Here is a 19926-nt window from a genome sequence, read left to right on the forward strand (position 1 = left end):
CATACGTACGTGAAATAAGAATGCGCCTTCTAATATTCTGGTATTGACGATGGGCCATATTTATTATTATTACGTTCAGCGAAGAAGGGGCACTACACAACGATGGTGTTGATTCGCTTTACACACATGAAAAAAACTTACCACTCAGAGTCATTGATCATATATAGTTCATACTAGTAAAGTTAGCTCAGGCTGCAGGCTGTGCCATTGAGTGTCAGCTTTTAATGCGGCGTTGAATAGCGATACACAGGTGTCGGCGCGGCAATTGTTTGCCGTTCAGGCAACGAATTTACCAGCTGCGCGCTTCGAACAAGACATCACTTTTTTGAGTCACAAATCGGGCGTTGCCAGTGTATGATCGTCTTCTGTGAGTGTGACCCTCCCAATTTGCTACATAATAGCCCAATATGACACGTTGCGCATCGGCGAGAGAGCCGGCCGGTCGGTTGTTATAGAGTAAACAATCATACAAGGAGTGCCACGTCAAGCTCCCGGTCTGTCTGAGTGTATCTTTCAGCCGCGCACAGATCCACCACAAATGCCGACGAATACTGTCTTGTGTTAAACTGAAGTTTTTTTTTCATAAATCTTACTTTATTTTATTTGGTAGTGAACTTTAACCGGTTGAAACCGGAAGTCGTGCATCAGTATGATTTTATTCAATTTACAGTCAACAAGAAGGTACATCGGAATTGTGTACAGTTGTTTATGGAAGACCGGTCACGACATGCGACATGCGACCTGCGACTTCAAAACTGCGACCTGCGTCCTGCGAGTTTGAAACATGCGACCTGCGACTTCGGCATTTAGACCAAGGTGTAGGCCTAACCTGCGACTTCACAACAGCGACCTGCGCCCTGCGTGTTTGTCAAACTGCGATATCAGTCTTGATTTGTTCGCATTATTGCTGTGAACACGAGCCTGAAAAACACGAGGGACACCATTGCACTATATTAAAACAGCCGGTTTACCGCATTCTCGCGACCAGAGCATAATTTTCGCACCGCTGGCCTACGCAAAAATCGGCCAGCGAAAGAATTCAACCAGCGATAGAAGTGCACGAATTTGTGACGGTAGAGAATTCCACAAACGAAGAGCACAAATTTATTTTCCTTCTTACGATAGGCAAACTGATCTGAAATAATGCAATAGCAATATGGTTTTAAACGTCTACATCAGAGTTAGTTTCTGGAACTTTTCTGCCCACATTATCTAAAATATTATATACACACACAAAATAATATGCACATATTATAGTATGTACATATTAGGCTTAAACACTGAAAATAGGATTGTAGGAGGGTTTAATTATGTCCTGTTTTACAGTTTTAACTCGCGTTATCTATAAAGAAAGTCGGTCACTGGCTATTCATGGTTAGCAAATATGTTTGGATTGCACTTCTGTCAATATCAGTATTATTTTAACTGCTTTTACTTTGCATATGTTATTTGTGTAGACAAATGTAGTCCGAAGTTAACCAGTAAGAATATTTTTATTTTTCCAACTGAACAAAAGTTGGATCAATTCGATTTTTTGACGAAAAGTAAAAATGAAATTAGACGAAAAGATGGCAACATCCGATGATCAATCACTGGAGAATTGGAACAAAGTGGAAATGTTAGAAAATGAACGACAATAACTGAAAATTCGAATGTTTGCAATGACACTGACGCAGTTATGATACAGGGGGGACAACTGATGAATTAAACAGACAGCTAGATGGTTATACCACAGTGAAATGAGGATAAATACCAGAGATATCTAAAAATCAAAAGGTTTGTCGATAACATAATGAAAGAAGCGAGGTAAGGCAGACGAAGAATATCTAAAATAATTTGAAATTATAATATAAAAATATAAATGCCTATCACGTAGCATATTATTTTCCATGCATTAACACGTACTGTCAACATAAAATTATCTCTCCAGATGAAATGAGTGAACTGGTGTGTACATGAATTTGAGTTTTGCCAGACTTGGTGAACGATTTACTAAAGCGAAAGCAATGGCTTATTAATTGATCGATGTTGAACATTAAATCTCATTTCCACGTTTTACCCTTTGAGCGCTGTAATTTTCTCCCACCAAAATTTTAGTGCAAAATTTTACCAATTGTATGAATTTTCTGTAATTTTTTGATAATTTTGGACCAAATCGACATCACATTTCATTGGCTACAGGTTTTTCCCAAAATTTTTGCAAAAATTGGAGAAAAATTGACAGGGGTTTATTATATAAAGGGGACAAAAATCGACTTTGGCGCTCAAAGGATTAAAGTTCACGCAAGACGCCTCCAATCTAATACTGAGGAAAACACCATGAAGCGTTACGTGTTGTTGTCGCATGTCGCAGTTGTGAAGTCGCAGGTCGCAGTTTGACAAACACGCAGGTCGCTGTTGTGAAGTCGCAGGTTACACCTAGGTCTAAATGCCGAAGTCGCAGGTCGCATGTTTCAAACTCGCAGGACGCAGGTCGCAGTTTTGAAGTCGCAGGTCGCATGTCGCATGTCGTGACCGGTCTTCCATACTTGTTAGCATATTTGTCCATAACAAGAATGCTCTGTTCTCCTGTCATTGTTCAACATTTGCAATTTTTGTCAATTTACTAATATTGAACAATCACTTTCTTTTCTCTCAAAAATCGAGTTCATTCAAAATCTATCAAAGCTCTGTAGATATAGGAACAATCATAGGCATAAAGAAGTTTGGCTGTTCATAAGCAGTAAAGTATCTAATAGGTTAAATCTTTTTTATTTTCATTTTCACAAGTGATAAAAATAGAAATGTTAAAACCAAAAACACCGAAAAGACTTGTAAAATCCAAATAGCGACAGAAAGATGGAGAGAGACAGAGAGAGATGTAGTTTTATATTAAAAGAGGAAAGAGGAAGCAGTGAAGTGGCCGTTCAACTGACTATGATTTCACTCTACATCGTGGTTTAGTAGTTTTGCCAATGATACCCTAAAGTAACAGTTGAAACTTGTTTCATGGCAAAGCTACAACATGTATAAGGGCAGTTGCTTATCATACTACACTTTGGCAATCAGACTGCTATCAAAACCCCGGCAGTGAGACACTTTACCTCATCATACATCCCAGTCAGACCAAAATCTTTCAACCTTGATAAACAGACTCTACTGACTCAGTCTGAGTGATAATTTTATAGGTTTATATAAAAACATAAAAGGCTAGGTTTTATTTATAAAAATATAAAAGGTTTTGCGAAAGTTTGGCCCATTTGTTGTGTTTGATTTGATCAGCAGAACAAAGCATTCTCTACCTTTATAATCAAGAATGAAAATCAGAAGTCACCGTGTGAAGTTTGGGATTAGAAAAGCAAATTAAGTAAAATTTACTGATACATGTATTTGAAATTCAAAATGGGCGCAGACCCTGTATTAACTCCAAGGGAAAAGCTAATTTTTTTATTTCCACTAGAACTTAGGAAGTTCATTTTCTCAGCATGGTTTGAAATCAGTCTGTATAATCAGCAGAATTGAGAAGTATTATAACAATTTCAGTGTGAGATAAACTGCCCCAAAGGCACATTCTCCAGTAGCACAATTCAAGTTGTTTTAGACTCCAGATAGTTTTCTGGTCCTGTCCCGTCACATCTTCATTATACAATTTAATTTAGTCAAAGTGCAGTATTTGATTTATCTCTGTCATATTTCATTTTCTCTGAAGATCCTGAACTTTAGTCAGTAATTGACGAATTTGAAGCCTGGGGATATGCAAACTAATTTTTCCAACAAAGTTTAAGGAATCTGTTGTTATCATGTGGTGAAATCAAAGACATTAAAAGCCATATAAGAAATTACGTTGTGTGGTAATTTACAAGATCTCCTGGCATCCTTGACCAGTGATCCCATAATTTCCATAAGGACAATATTGCAAAATTAACCATTGTCATAGCAGCTTATTATGTGTGATTGAAGGAAAGTACAGCCATGCTAAACAGTAAAACCAATCTGTCATCCACATTTCACAGATCAATTTTCTTTACATATTTACATTACCAGGGATGTAGAAAATTTTTGTTACACGTAGCAAAATAAATGAACAGGCGGTTATAAATGCTGTGTGCGTACACAAAGTTTGTACAAAATGTCTTGATTATACTAAATTTCACAGCTGGCAAATTTTAGCTAACAGCCAGTGTTTTTGCCGGCTATTTTCTTTATCCCTGCATCGCAATAGATGTGCCAACAGTGTGATTATTGATAAAATCTTTCCACTGTCAGGAAGAGTTTTAAATGTGAATTTGTTTTCATAGTTTTAGCGTAATAGAAACATCCAATAAAATTCAACACAATAAAAAGAAATTTAATGGTCAAGACATATATTCATTTGATAAAATTTTGTTTTTCAACAGAATTTTTATAAAAAATGTCGGCTGAAAAGTGCATACTTGTCACGGGTGGTGCTGGATACATCGGCAGTCATGTTGTTATAGAATTGCTGAATATAGGATATGAACCTGTAGTCATAGATAATTTTGCAAATTCTGTCAGAGGTGAGTGTACAGTAGTTCTGACTTCTGATCTTGCTTGTATTTCCTGTGTGAAACCCTACAACTGTGTCAACATTACACTGATGAAATCTGTTAAGCCATTGTTCCCAACAATGTAGAATATTTTAGAAAACTGTCTCAGGTCACAGTGAGGTGATATCAATATTCTAGATTTAAACCAGATAAGGAAGCAATGCACTGTTTTTCCAGACAGAAAAGGTCAGTCAACAAACAATGGTTTCCACCTGACATGACCTTTGACCCCAGTGTTGATTCTTATTTGACCCTTAGATGGATATGTCAGAGGTTTGTGTCCTGTTAAAGTTTGTGTGACCTCTGATATTGTGATAAGTTTCCGTCATTTTCCCATAGAACACTGATATCTAAATAGCACAGATACTGTTGTATCCACCTACCTGACCTTCATTATTATGAAAGGAACATTTCCATCAGACATTTTCATCATTTCCCTCAATGGGAAAACTCTTTTGAAGTAGTTTTAACTATTGTTTCACCAAAATTGAATTTTCAAGTGTCAAAAATTATCCTGTAAACTTTGCAATATTGACATGTCTGTTTACTACCTCTTTCTTCTAATTTTTTTTTCAGGAACTAAAGGTGACCAACCAGAGATTATAAAAAGGATAGAGGAAATTACTGCAAAATCAGTCAAATTCTATGAAATTGACATTTTAGACAAAAAGGCTCTTCAAGATTTATTTACAAAAGTAAGGGTTGTTTTTTTGTTACAATATATGAGTTGCATAATCATTGTTCCTGCTCAGCAGAGATGTCCTTGCTATAGTTTATACAACACAATTTATGCTGCCCCCCCTTCCCCGAAAAAAATTAAAAACAATAGGTTCATATCTAATGTTTGAGCAATCTCAAATTCACTGGCAATCTATGTTGAAATTTGTGTCTCAGTAGCTACAGATCATATTATTTGCTCTTTGTTATGAAATTGTTTTTACATACAGCTGCCTTTGACAATGTTTCCAACATAAACAGGGCTGTCAATTATAGCCGGTCACCGGCGGCAAATCGCCGTCTGACACAGGTCTTGCCGCCGCCTGTTTTCCCTATTCAAGGAATGATGATCTTTACACACGTTATGAATTCTTTCCTGTCCCAATTCTACCGTTGGCTGCGCTGTGCTACAGAGGCGCAGCCCCTAAGGCTCGTTGGTAGCCGATTTCTGATTGGTTTCAATCGGTACTGTCAAAAAGCTTTACGTGTTCTGATTGGTTTTCGGACGTACACGATCAATATGGCTACGAAAGTCGACAGCCACGTTGGATTTATGGGTCCAAAAAAGACCCCGAGAGGCTTACACTAGCTCTGGATATAAAAGTAATGTCAATATTTGTAAATCATTTTATTTTCCTGAGGAATTTCATGATCGGGGAGCATGCAATGTAGATTTCACGCCACGTCTGAGCAAAATGCCATAGCATTACGTGTATTTAGCGACTGGAATTTTTGATTTGTTTTCCCGTTTGCAGATCGTGAACACTCTTTACAATCAGTAAGAATCGTTTACTCAGCGCAAAAAAAAACTTTGTAGGGATTGACATAATTTTTAGTGAGTTTTGACTACCACTGAATTTGTTTGCACCAAGCCGCCGTTCTATGAAATGTATACGGTAGTACATGCTGTGTACTGTGGTTGTTTCGAAGGCCCGAGTATTGAAGTTTGATAAATATTTTCCGACATCCGAAATCTTTCCTCAAAAGCAAATATCGATATTCCGATTCTTCAAAATCATTTACCAAGACCAACATTTTTTAATGTTTAGGGCAATCACAAAATTTAGCTAGGCTTGACTATATACTTTCGCGGTATCTTGCACCTACGTGCGGTGGTAAACGATGTTTTGAATATGGATATAACATGCATTGTAGTGAGCCTACCCACTTGGCCGGCGTGGGTTTCGACAAAACTCGGACTACTGTGAGGGATATCAGAATAGATACTATGACAGTCACCAGGAGAAAAGATTTGATCGTTAACTTTCACGCGCAAGGATTTACTACGTAAATAAATCAACATATTCTCAATCTTGTCGATTGAGAGGCCGACGGACAACGAAGCCACGCAATATCATTAGCGGATGTGAACTTGAGTATTGTAATTGTTTGTATGACGTAGCGTCTACTCAAATTGTCTCTGGTAATGGTCTCGTATTTACCCGATTACATTTGTAAATTTTCACACTGGAAATTCATAGCCGGTAACTCTGAGGAGAGGTCTTGAAACAGACAAAATAAAACGGAGTGTCTATTGACACCCGGGTGTCAATAGCCAGGAGCTGCCCTATATGGCTATTGACACCCCTCGGCCCGCGACCCTCGTCGAATAACTTCAAAACGGAGCTAAGTTACGTTGTCCATTTCTTGTTTCAGACAAGTTGATGCCCACTTTTTTGCTGTCGTGGGTACAGCTTTAATGGGGTAAAGTAACTGTGTAATGTTGTAGAATCATATCGACAGCTCGGGGTCAATAATTTTTATCCGCGGGCGAAGCTTGTCGAACAACATTTGACCCGAGTTGCGGAACCTTTGAACAACATGCGGACATACTAAACACCGACAAGCACCGACAATAGACCGACAAGGACCGACAAGAGACCGACAAGTTGAATTAAAACCATTCTTTTTCGATGTTTTGGTTTTAAAATGTCATTCTCTACTATTTTGGTGAATATAAACGCAATTGACAACGGCATTGAAGAAAGAGAACGATTGGCCGACAAGGAAATTGCGTATTGAAGCAGCTGTATTGGCCTTATTGGACCGACAAGTTGCCGAAAAGTTGAATTTAAACCATTCTTTTTCGATGTTTTGGTTTTAAATGTCATTTTCTACTGTTTTTGTGAATATTTACTCGTGACGAACTGAATTAACGAAACTAAACGAAATATTGGCCGACAAGTAAATCGCGTATTGAAGCAGGTCTATTGGCCATACTAACAAGGACCGTCAAGTGATCGATAAGGTGGATAATTATCATTCTTTTTCGATGTTTGGGCTTCAAAATGTCATTTTCTACTATTTTGGTGAATATTAACACAATCGACTGAACAGAACGAAGAAACTGTACGAAATATTGGCCGACAATGAAATCGTATCTTGAAGCAAGGTGTCACATATGCCGGAAACCAAAAAAAAAATTAAACTTGTCAATGACTTCGGTCACCTGTCGGGTTCTTTCTTATACTTTTAGTTGTCGTAGCTTCAGATCTCTTTGTCGCTGTATTTTGATATGAAACTGTTCTTTTATTTCGAAACTGTATATATTTACAAAGATAGTAGAAAGTAGAAAGTAGTGTTTGAATGGCGAAAGTTCGAAAAATCGTTTTTTATTTTAACTTGTCGATGAGTTTTTGGTCACTTGTCGGTCCTTTCTGACTTCATCTCTAAAGTTGAAAGTGAACTAAATGCGTCCATTATATAGACGATGTCGGGTCTCCGTCGTCCGAGGATTGGTTTAGTCTATCTAGTTGATTCAGTTACATTCTAGCGAATGTATGTCGGAGGAGGCAAATTAAGACTCAGTTTATGGTAGATAGATAGGAAGTCTATCGTTATAGGAGTGTGTTGTGATTGGTCGGTTATCACATTAAGGCTCTGTGTGATTGGTTGTTATTTCAAGCGATTTGATTGGTTGGAGTGTCGGATCCGATGATCCTGATTTTGTTTTTAGTCATAAGGAAAGATAGGTGACTCGGGTTTTACATAGCCATAGCATGTTTTCCCGCCACTTTTTTGTATTGTTGTAATGATGGTTTGTTATTGCTTTCGTGATGATAGATGAGGGATACTGAAGGGTATTCTCGGATTTGCCCACTTTCGACTTAACTAGGCAGAAATAAGTAGTAAAATCGAATGTAAAAATGTGAAAGAGGCTCCCCACCTAACTATCCAAAATTTTTTGTGTCAAGTTTGTGTTTGATTCGTTTCGAACAGTCTTTCTTATTTAGTATTGAGAGTCCTATGCAAAGGACTTTAAATTGTCACCAAGCTATGCAGCAGGAGCAAATTGAAATAATATTGATCACAAAAATGCCACAAATATTTTATATGGAATTGTTTTTTCTTAAACATCGAATACTGTGAACTTTTAAATGAGATGTGCAGTACAATTGTTTGCCTACATCTTCCAAATTATATCAAAACTATCGACACACGGTTCCCTAAGCTATTCAAAGCTATTTACCCTGTTTAACAATGTGAGTACACTCTCCCTTTTTACAGTGAGCTCATTCCTGTTTTATTCGTTGTCAATCATACATACTATTTCAATACATTCCTGATGTGAAAAATGGAGCTAGTACAGAATATGGCAGTCTACATGAGGGATTATGATAACATTCATTATCTATGCAGGCACCAATGATGTGAAGAATATCATAGTTTACCATAATGTTTTTGGTAGGAAACAAATACAAACTTTATCCGAACCGTGGTTTTGTACAGAATTTAAAATGGCAATAAATGAAAGAAAGAAAGAAATCAAGCAGGAAACAGACAAGTGGGTGAAGGAAAGAATGGAGGAAAATATTAAACAACTACATAAGTAAGGTGATACCAGAAATCTCAATAATTATAGAGGTATTTTATTGGGCTAAATTATTGGAAAAATGTACGATAGAATCATACAAAAAGAGGTAGTTTTAGTTTTTGCAGATGTAGTTTCTGAAGCTACTATTTCATCAGCCTGAGAATCACACAATATTGAGGTATTGTCAGCTGGTACTGCCATACAAGCCTTGGGCTTAGATGAGTACTCCAGTGATTCTGATTATGGTTCAACAGAGTTTGTATGCAAATAATAATAACCTGGTGTATCAATAAACATAAACTCTGTAATACTTCTGTTTGTCTTTCATAATTTATTTCACAAGATTCAATTTCATGTTACTTTTTATACTTCAGTTATAATAAACTTGACAGTAAATTGCCCTCAAAAGTGCCACCACAGGCCACCAATTGAAGATGAATAATTAGAAAAGCTTCAGCTTCAGGAGGGGGGACACCCCCCTCCTGGCCTCCCCCCGCGTGCGCTTGCGCGCACGCCTTGCTCCGCTTCGCTCCACACAAGGCTGTACCCTCCTGTTCCTTCACTTGTACCCTTCTATTCTGAGAAACATTGACAGCCCTGATAAATACGATTATATCAGTCTATGCTAAGACTAAACATAATGAGTTCGTAAGTGCTTTTGTTGTTTTGTAAACCCTTACGAAAGGATTGCCAAAAGTTGTAAATATTTATGCTGGAAAATAAGCTGACGCATGAATCAAGTTCATACTGGACTCTACATGCCAATAAAAAATATTTATCTACAGATTTTACAGTTATCTTGCAAATGCACTTCCTGAAGCAACATTTTATCTCAAGACTAGCTGTAAAATGCTTGCCTTCTCGTTTTTCTGACATTATTTTTTTTTAATATCTGTGGAACTACAAAATTCTCTTTTGAGCATTGCACAGGGCTCATACAAATGATGTAATGCCAAATGCTGTTGGTATGCACTCCAAGCATAAATTCACCCACAAGTACTGAGAATAAAAACTGGGTGTAGGCAGGCTGTAGCGACAAGAATAATATCCAATGTTTCAACATATTTTGGATACTGGGGGAAAAATGGGGTTATTGTACAGACAAATGTATGAACATTACCAGAATTGCTGCAACTGTACGTCAAACTACAGTGTTTTAGCAATGTTAGCTGTGCTATTTCTTATTACTAAATAGATACCAAAACTTTGCTTGGTTTCAGCATCAATTCTTTGCAGTCATTCACCTTGCTGGTTTGAAGGCAGTGGGAGAGTCAACAGAGATCCCATTGAGGTACTACAGGGTCAATGTTGGGGGAACCCTTAACCTCCTGGAAGTAAGTACACCAATAATCAATAACTGTCTTCTTTTCCAGTGTCCAATTTCTCTCATTCTTGACTGCTTATCACTTTCATGCTTTCAAAATTATTTTTAAAAATGTCCTCTTTTGTCAGGTGATGAAAGAGCACAATGTTCACAACATCGTGTTTTCAAGTTCGGCCACAGTGTATGGAGCCCCGCAGTATTTGCCATTGGACGAAAAACACCCGGTTGGAGCTTGTACAAATCCCTATGGATTATCCAAGTATTTCATTGAAAACATCCTAGCAGATCTCAGTAAAGCGGAAAAGGTGGGTTTATGATGAAGCTATGGTAAAGTTGTCATGTGAGATGCATTTTGGTGGGCCATTAGCCCATATCCTGCCATGTATCGTGTCAATTTTTTTCATAAAAAAACCAGTGAGGCATGACATGCACCATATGCTGTCTTTTAAAAGATTTGATCATTTGGACCATCGTGAAAGCTTCAAATTAACAGTGATATGTGATTTTATGCTACAATGAGTGTCTTTTCATAAAAATTATTTGTTTGAAGAATGATCTTAGACGGTATGCAAAATTTTGATCATTAAAAGTCCCTTGTGTATTCACTTGCATGATTCAGTTTCACAGGAAGACTGTAGTGAATAGTTTTGCTTTGTCCATCTGTAACTATTACCTTCACATCAGCAAACAACTACAATGGGTCCATCTTTTTTCATTGTTCAGGATTGGAATGTCATTCTCTTACGCTACTTCAATCCCGTTGGATCACACAAATCCGGATTAATCGGAGAGGACCCGCAGGGAGTGCCCAATAATCTAATGCCCTATGTGGCACAAGTTGCGGTGGGAAAGCGTCCCCAGCTGAGTGTGTTCGGTGATGACTATGACACACCTGATGGAACAGGTAAAGTTTGCAATCATTAACCAATCAAATCAGCTTTCAATGTTTTCAAATGTTTTGATTTGAAATCATGGTTATCATCTAGATCAATTTCAGCATTCAGCTAACATTCGAGTCTGCCTTAAAAGTTAGATTTCTGACCTCATCAGTCAATGTAGGAATTACTGGAAATTTTCTGTGGTCAATTCCATACCAACTCATGTCGTAAGTAAACATTTTCTTGAGACACAGAAACGTCACATATGTCCGTGGTACGTCATTTTGGCTCAGAGGGCACACCAGGACAGTTCAAATGACATTACTTTCTGGTCTAAAACTTGAGAGGGTCACCCTTGGGCCAAGTTTACTGAATATCTGTACAGATGCTACCACTTTGTGGTACATGAAGTGTTTTGTATGAAACATCATTTGATTGCATGCGAATATGCATAATGAGAAATGTCAAAGGTCAGAGTTGAGTCTCTGATACGTCACTCTAATTCCACCTGTTTACCCTGTGGTACATGTGGGTTTCACTTCAGGTGTCAGGGACTACATTCATGTGGTTGACCTGGCCTCTGGTCACATAGCTGCCTTGAAGAAACTGGAAGAGAACGGCGGATGTAAGGTTTACAATCTAGGAACGGGAAAGGGATACTCGGTTCTGGAAATGGTCAAAGGATTTGAGAAAGCTTCAGGAAAAGAGGTGAGAGAACTGCAAGTCATGTACAGCAATGTGAAAGTTTGTTGATGGCATACCCCTTTCACCACTGTAATCCCATTGTTTTCTATGGTAAAGTTGGACCTTTACATTTGGAAATAGGGGTGATAAGGTTATGGTGTTGTTACCATATTGGCATCGAGATTATCAATCTTATTGATACTGCACTTTATCCCAGTGTCAAAACTTTTTCAAATTGCTAGTAAATATACATTGATAAGTAGCTAGGGAATGAGCAGAATGCACATGCGCTGTATCCCGCTTCATGGAAACAGAGGCAGGGAGGGAGAATTTTGAGAAAAGTACATGGAGCAGGTCAAATTTACTGAACTGCCATTCAAGTTGTCATTTGTCAGTTGCCAGCTAAAAATGAACGCACACTTACAAAATGTTTGTGATGTGATGACACTCTAGTAATTCAGACAGAGTTTGCATGTCCTCAACGCTTCTTTCATAACTGTGCATTAGTCCATGCCTAACAGCTGTTTCAGCTTTAGTAGAATACGGTCTGTAGCCATGGTGAACCAGGGAAACCGCTCACCACTATGGACAGTAAAAAATGTTGCACATTAGCGTTGCCATTACAGACAGATTACGATGGAATACCTCTTTAATGACCAGAGAGACTACTGAAAAAGTTGTAAATCATCTTAGAGTTAGATCAGTACTTGCCATTTGCCACTATCTAGATATGATGTGACAGCCAATTTGCATGGACACCAGTGAAGCTTCGTATAGAATGTGTCCGATTACTGGATACACCTTTCGCAAAATCATATACAATTGTGAGAATTGTAATACTTATGCAATAGAGCACACCCAGCGATGGTATACCACGAGATTTTGACCAGTTCACGACATATATGCACGAGCGATAGCAAGTGCATATATGAAGTTGATATTCTTTACACAAGCTGATTCAGTGACATTATGCAGAAAGTTCAAATTCATGAGCAACTTACATGATGCCATGCAGTCCAACAATGTGGATTTTATTCTTGCTTGTGCCCTTTTACCACTTGTGTTTTGGCCATTTCCTGTGTTGCAATCTGACCTGTACTCACAGAATTTAGATGACAGAATTAGAGTCAGGAACGAAGGTTTTTAAATGATGCACTCAAAAAATTATCACCGTATTCCAGTAGTTTTAGATACAATGTTAAGTTCTAAAAATCAAACAGAAGCATGACATATCTAGTTTATAGTTTTGAAACTGAAATCACAACCCCCACAACCTATATCCACACCATAATACATACATGTACTTTCTTGCATATCTTTGGTCAGAGAAGTAAACAGATTTGCTGTTGTGTAGGGTGAGATTCGGAGGGTTGCTAAGTCTTGATTTTAACCTTTTGAGTGAGCAAGTCAGTTTTTGTTGCCTTTCAAAAATATGCCCCTTGTCAATTTTTTCAGGTTTTTGCCAAAGTTTTGATAAAAAATTGTAACCAATGAAATGTGGTGTCCATTTGGTCCAAAATTATCAAATGAATACAGAAAAATTCATAAAAGTTGCACTAGAATTTTTGGTGGGAAAAAATACAGCACTCAAAGGGTTAATGTCATTTTTATTTCTAAAATAGTAATGTTTTTGTTCAGATGCTAAGTCAATTCAATTTAATTGCTGACAGAGATTATCAAAACTCAATTTTTATTTTTATTTGCAATGTACATCCCAAAAATGTCCTTTTTATCCCTGTGGGCACTAAAAAGGAACAGTTTGAAACGAGTAAAACTGAATGCTCAAACATAATGTCAGGTAGTAAAAGCGAGAACCATATGTCATCTATAATCCATATCATACCAGCTTTCCCAGATCAACAGCTGGTCTACAGATTTTTGTACTAATCTCAGTTTTATGTTACCATGGTAACAATGTTAGTCTTCCATGTGTCATATATGAGAGTGCATGTCAGTAACGGCGAATATGACAAAAATAATTATGTGCCGTCACCAGTAGCAGTCTGTGTCTCCTCAAAGCAATGATTCTGACTCTAGTCTTACCTGAGGATTTCAAGAGCCCTTCGCTGTTGCTTTTAATTAAAGGTATACGGTCACCTGTTCCAATTTTACCACAGTTACCATGGAAAGAGAAAATCTAACCAATCACAGATTTTAAGCGGGTGGCCATTTTTTAAAAACAGCGCCCTCACATGGGCATTTTGAATACCAAGGAACCCCTTTGACCATATATGGGCATATTTAGATTTCAGGTGACTGTATGCCTTTAACTGTCAAGTGTTTTATTTGTTTTTTGTAAAATGTAGTTTTTAAAATGATTAGTGTACAGTCTGCCAACATAACCTGTACCTTGGTTGAGTTCAGTGACTTGGTAAAACAACTGAATTATATAGTCCAGAATAGAAATCAGTTGTCAAACCTGATATTCACATCGTGAAAAGTGCATAACATTTCACATTAGGGAAAAGAAGAAACAAATATTGTTCATTTAACAGAACTATAATGATGAAAATATTATTTAAAAGTCACAGAGTATATGCTGCATCATATGATGTTACACTACAATTCCTAGGTGTGTACTTACAATAGGCAATGTCCAGTCCAAGGAAAGGTAGTATGTCTGTAAACACTGACCTTTACACAACCAAAGTTTGGTACCATGGTGATATGCTCTAAATCAAAGCGTGACCTCAACACAGAGAGATCTTGGTTTGTGTTTTCAATCCAATGTTGTTACTTCACATACTCCCTTCTCGTACCAAAATCTTCTTACCACAAACCCTCCCTGCAAAGTTTGAGCTGTATACTGTTGAATTTTATCGGGGGAAAAAAACATTGATTTTTAGAAATGCTGTTTTCTGTTTTAGATTAAATACAAGGTGGTTCCTAGGAGGGAGGGTGACATCGGGTCATGCTACGCTGATTCCTCATTGGCTGAAAGGGAGCTTGGTTGGAAAGCAGAGAGAGGTCTGGATGAGATGTGTAAGTATTGTGGCTGGACGGTCTAAAAAGGTTGAAGGGAGAGAAGAATCGCTCGGGGGTTTAGATTTACACGGATATTGCTGTCAACTGTATCAGTAAAGTAATTGATGTAGCGTAAATAACAACTTAACTGTAGTTTGAACTGAATTGAATGGTTAGTATTGTTGCATTCGAATCACAACCCATTGCATGAAATATTGGTTGGTGAAAACCAATAACAACCTAAATGGATGTTGACTGTCGTCATGCTGAAATGTACTTGTGTGAGAATAAAAACCAAGGCAAAGAAACCATATGCCAAAATGTTAATTGTAAAAACATTTTGAAACTATGTGTGGAATTCTGAATTGTATTCTTGAAGCGTTGAAGTGTTGGCAATTCATGAAAGATCTTTAATTGCCAAAATAATACTGCATATCGAGTCACACACATGATTGCCAATAGAGGGCGCTTTGACAAGTGCACCTGTCATACACCTGTAATCATAAACAGTAGGAAAAGGATTACTATTTATGCTGTGATCAACCATGTGTTAAGCATTTTTCAAAGTCTGGTTACGTTTAGTTTGTTTTCTGTGATTCAATCTCAAAGTTTGACAGTACAATCAATTCTTTGAGTGTCTGAACATGATGAACATTCATCATTTAAATAATTCATATCCTGATCAAATTATCAAGTTTCTAACCATGACAACCATGTCTGAGATTGAAATTAGAGTATAACCCACGATTAGGGCTTTCCAATACAGAACAACAATTTTCATTAACTCATCTGTTTTTGGATGGTGACAGTGGAAAATCCACCCAGCAATGTTGTGAAATTACTGACATCAATGCAGCATTCTGTGTGTACTACAGTTGCAACTTACATTCTCTGCTTTTTTAAAATGAAGCATATTTGAATGCTCTTCATCAACTATTATCACGGTGCAAGTATTGATAATCTCAGCGCTGTATACTGTATCTTTTCAAAACCCAGCTTTCCTTTCTCATATCTGTACAGGTGAAGATTTATGGAGGTGGCAGCAACAGAATCCAAACGGCTTCAAGACAGAATCATAAACGTGAAAATCTGTTACTTAAATAAGGGAGGGGAAGGGGGGAGGGAAGATACAACTTTACATAGTTTATTACTCCAATTCCATGACCCAAAGAAGATGCATTATTTTCATAATTATCTGTGCTGATAAATTTTGAAATATTCCATATGTGCTTTATTTTGGAAATCAGACTTGTTTCCATGGAAAACTAGGACTGTACATGCAATACTTTATATTTTTGTCTTTACATTTTGGGATAAGTTGAAAATTTGAATGTTGTACTTTGTGTCAATCATGAAATGTGAAAGTAACAAGTGTGCCGTCTTCTGACATCATTTTGATCATATTGTTTTGATACAAACACTTACACATATTGTAAAATATATTGAAGTATGAATTCATTGAGCCATGCTCCCATCATGTTGGTGGTTAAACAAAGTAATAATTTATGGTGTGTACAAGACAGTCCCGTGAAAGATTCCGTCGCGTGCGGGCGCTCCGGCGCACTGCGACCTACGACCCTTTACCATAAAGGGTCGTAGGTCGCAGTGCGCCGGAGCGCCCGCACGCGACGGAATCTTTCAGTCTAGGTGTGTACAAGACAGTCCCGTAAATTTAGTTTTGAAATTGTGTTTTGTATTTGATCATGGCTAATACAAGTTTATGTACTGTATACAAAATCAGTGCAATGCAATCAACGCACATTTTCACCACAATGGTTTGGCCCAAATCCCATTCTTATCAATGGTGAGTGTGGACCTGTTTACTGGGAAGAAGGGAGAGCATGATCAAATCATGTTTGCCATGAGCAGCCATTGGCAAGATGTAGCTCAGCAGTGGTGGTTAGCCGTTGCTGGTGAAAGAACATTGTAACAGATTGAAGCTAGAATTTGAATGGACTAATATACAAACAAAACCCTACCAAGAAACCTTTATAGTCATATGTATATGTTTATCCATTTGTAGTTCTTTACACTGCTATTACTTGATTTCTACAGCCTGTGTTTTCCACAGAACAACGTTGTGGCCAGAGTGTGACATTTTTTTTTCTGATAAAACCTCGTATATCACGTGTAGTGCATGGTATTATCACAGTCTCCATCACAGGGTGCCCATTGGTAACTTTTACGAAATTAACCTAAGTATCATCTTTCTTGCTTCACCTAAATCTGAGATATTTCACTCGCAACAATCAGGCATGAATTCAAGAATGAGATGACTGACTATCAGTGTGATAGATCCAATGAGGACTCTCCCCACTGTCCCTTGGATGGTAGAAGCGCCCTCAAGCGACAGATCATCAATTCTTGATAACAACTAGTGTAGACAGAAAAGTGTGACAGAGCCATTGTGAACGATAATTCTCAGGATTGTTCATCCCATCATGTCATAAATAATATATTAATCCTAGAAGCGCCCTCAAGCAACAAGTCTACTAATTAGTGTGATGACAACTCGTGTACCTAGAAAAGCAATATATAAGAGCTTGTCATAAAATTTTCAGAACTATATGGTAACTTAATATACATATATATCTTACACTGTATGTAGTATATAAAATATAAACTGAAAATTACAACTAAATGCACTTTATGCATTATAGTGTGCATTACATATCAATTTCATTTCAAGATTTTTGTTCCATGTATCAAGTACAGTTTCTTAATCTACTAGTTTCAGCATGGCAAAAAACACCTGGTATTTGTCTCATCAATGCAGACAGTTGGTGCATGGCCAGTACTGGCGTTGCCGACCAGTTTACTTGACAACAATAATGGTCAACAATAATGGTGAACCATAACAGAGACACAGTCAATGTTGACAAGATAAATACTGGGCATCTAAACACTTTGAGGACAAGACCAGCTTTTATAGTCATCCTTGGAACAAGATAGAAATGGATTGTATACTATTGACAAGGTGCTTTTGTGACCATGTTTTTTCGGAGTATATCACCATGACTTCACAGGGAGATATTTTTTGTCAAATATCTTTGTCTGACATTGTAGGTATCTGTAATGTATTTACTCTCACCTTCTTGTATGAACAGAAGTTACATACTCTCACCTTCTTAGGTACGAAATATTTGTCACTTTTTGAAATAGCGGATATTCCGATGTATGTTTTTTACAAAACATGGCATGTTGTGGGCAGTGTTTACAAACGAAATAGTGAAGCGTTTCTCATCATGGGACTTTTTTTCTTGGCTTTAGGTGCAATCATCAAATTCCAAGTCCAATGTCACATTTAGGTGACTTTTCCCTGTACTCAGCCAGAAACTCGGTGTTGAACTATTTGAATGGCGCCCTCAGTGACAGAAATCGACAAGCAGGCGACTGGGTTCTACAGCGTTAGATCAAGCTAATCTCAGGCATTCACAAATTATTTCAACGTCTCATTCATAGCAAAAAAGAAAAGTTCGGTTTGGTGCAAATAGTCAATCTGAAATCATCAATTTGAAAGTTCAGTAATTTCAAGTGCTACTGGCAGCTGATGAAACATTTTGTACAGACCATATTGGTAAATCATGTGTCACGATTATAGGCTCTCATAAATATTGCTCCTATAAAATGTGCTGTGCAGTTTAACCTTTGACCTGGTACTAGTTACTATTGCTGCATTAAAGGTATACTGTCACCTGCTCCAATTTTGCCACAGTTACCATGGAAAGAGAAAATCTAACCAATCACAGATTTTAAGCGGGTGGCCGCTTTTTAAAAACAGCGCCCTTACATGGGCATTTTGAATACCAAAAATGCCCATTTGACCATATATGGGCATATTTAGATTACAGGTGACTGTTTAGCTCTAAAGCAACCATAAGGTGATATGTACACCAATTTTGCTATTCAGTTTGCATTAACTTCATCTGTAACATTTTATGTTTTCCAGTATTTTTTCTCTTTTTTGTAAATACCATTTTTTGTTCTACACCCAAACTCATATCAAAAGGCCTGGTGTACAACTCAAAACCGCCTGTATGTGTGTGTTGTCAATTTAAATGCTACCAATGGAATTTCAAGTCGTACACTGCATTTTAGTTGCCTAGACTGAAAGATCCATCGCTGGAGGGCACTCTAAAGTTGGGAGCGTAAGAGCGCCCTCGAGCGACGGATCTTTCAGACTATTTGTTGCCAGGCTTTGCATTTTCAAAATACTTTTGGCAATAGAATGGACAAACATATATTTTTAGAACAGAAGTAATGTAAGAATCATCAAGAACTACAGCAGTCATTGTTTAATTTTGCTTATCCTATTTTTTTAATTTTCTTGTCCATTTAGCTGATGCTTAAAGAGCGCCTTCAGTCTTGTGATGGTACAAGAATAAATGGAATACTTTAATCAATCGGCTATGTGTGTATTGTTATTGTCTGGAAGTGTTCAATATATGTAAAATGAAATTCAAAATCTTATTACTGTACGTATAGATTGGCTCATCTGTAGTATTTCATAATCTTTATAACCAATGAGTTGAGTATTGTTACTTCTGAGGATTTCTATCTAAAGATGCATCAACTCCTTACTAAAAGTACTGTACTGTACTGTCAGAAAACAGCATTCACCAAACCGAACACTGCGTTTGTGAATGCTTCCCACTAATTTTCTATTTAGATCAATAATAATAAATTGTTCCTCGAAATTGCCGCTAGTTTTCAGCCGATTTGGAATTTTGTAACTGCGTCAAATATATACTTCCGCATTGCTGTGATTTTGTTTCACTTTAGGGTATTTTTGTTGTAAATTTGTCCTCAGTTTCCTCTGTCTACCAATATGGTTAAAGATTATCAAGCTTATTTAATTTTATCAAAAAAGTTTTACGTTTATTTAAAGGGGAAATCGTCGTCGGAACTGCGCCTGTGCGAGTTTCATTTAAAAACGATGTATTTCGTGCACGATATCCAGATGCACCTCATCATCATAGGTGCAACATTTAAATTATA

At 37.4% G+C, this 19926-nt stretch overlaps 1 protein-coding gene across 1 annotated transcript; it reads left to right on the forward strand.

Moving 5' to 3' along the window:
- The first annotated feature begins 4374 nt into the window (after positions 1-4374).
- LOC139133000 (UDP-glucose 4-epimerase-like) lies at positions 4375-19332 on the forward strand. Its single transcript, XM_070699341.1, has 11 exons — positions 4375-4517; positions 5124-5242; positions 10299-10412; positions 10531-10707; positions 11126-11306; positions 11825-11988; positions 14832-14946; positions 15949-16436; positions 16576-18037; positions 18199-18611; positions 18792-19332. Exons 1-8 carry the CDS (start codon positions 4391-4393, stop codon positions 16005-16007), a joined length of 1056 nt encoding a protein of 351 aa, XP_070555442.1. The 5' UTR covers positions 4375-4390; the 3' UTR covers positions 16008-16436; positions 16576-18037; positions 18199-18611; positions 18792-19332.
- The last annotated feature ends 594 nt before the right edge of the window (positions 19333-19926 follow it).

This window comes from Ptychodera flava, chromosome 5 (assembly GCF_041260155.1).
Source record: "Ptychodera flava strain L36383 chromosome 5, AS_Pfla_20210202, whole genome shotgun sequence".
NCBI lineage: Eukaryota > Metazoa > Hemichordata > Enteropneusta > Ptychoderidae > Ptychodera > Ptychodera flava.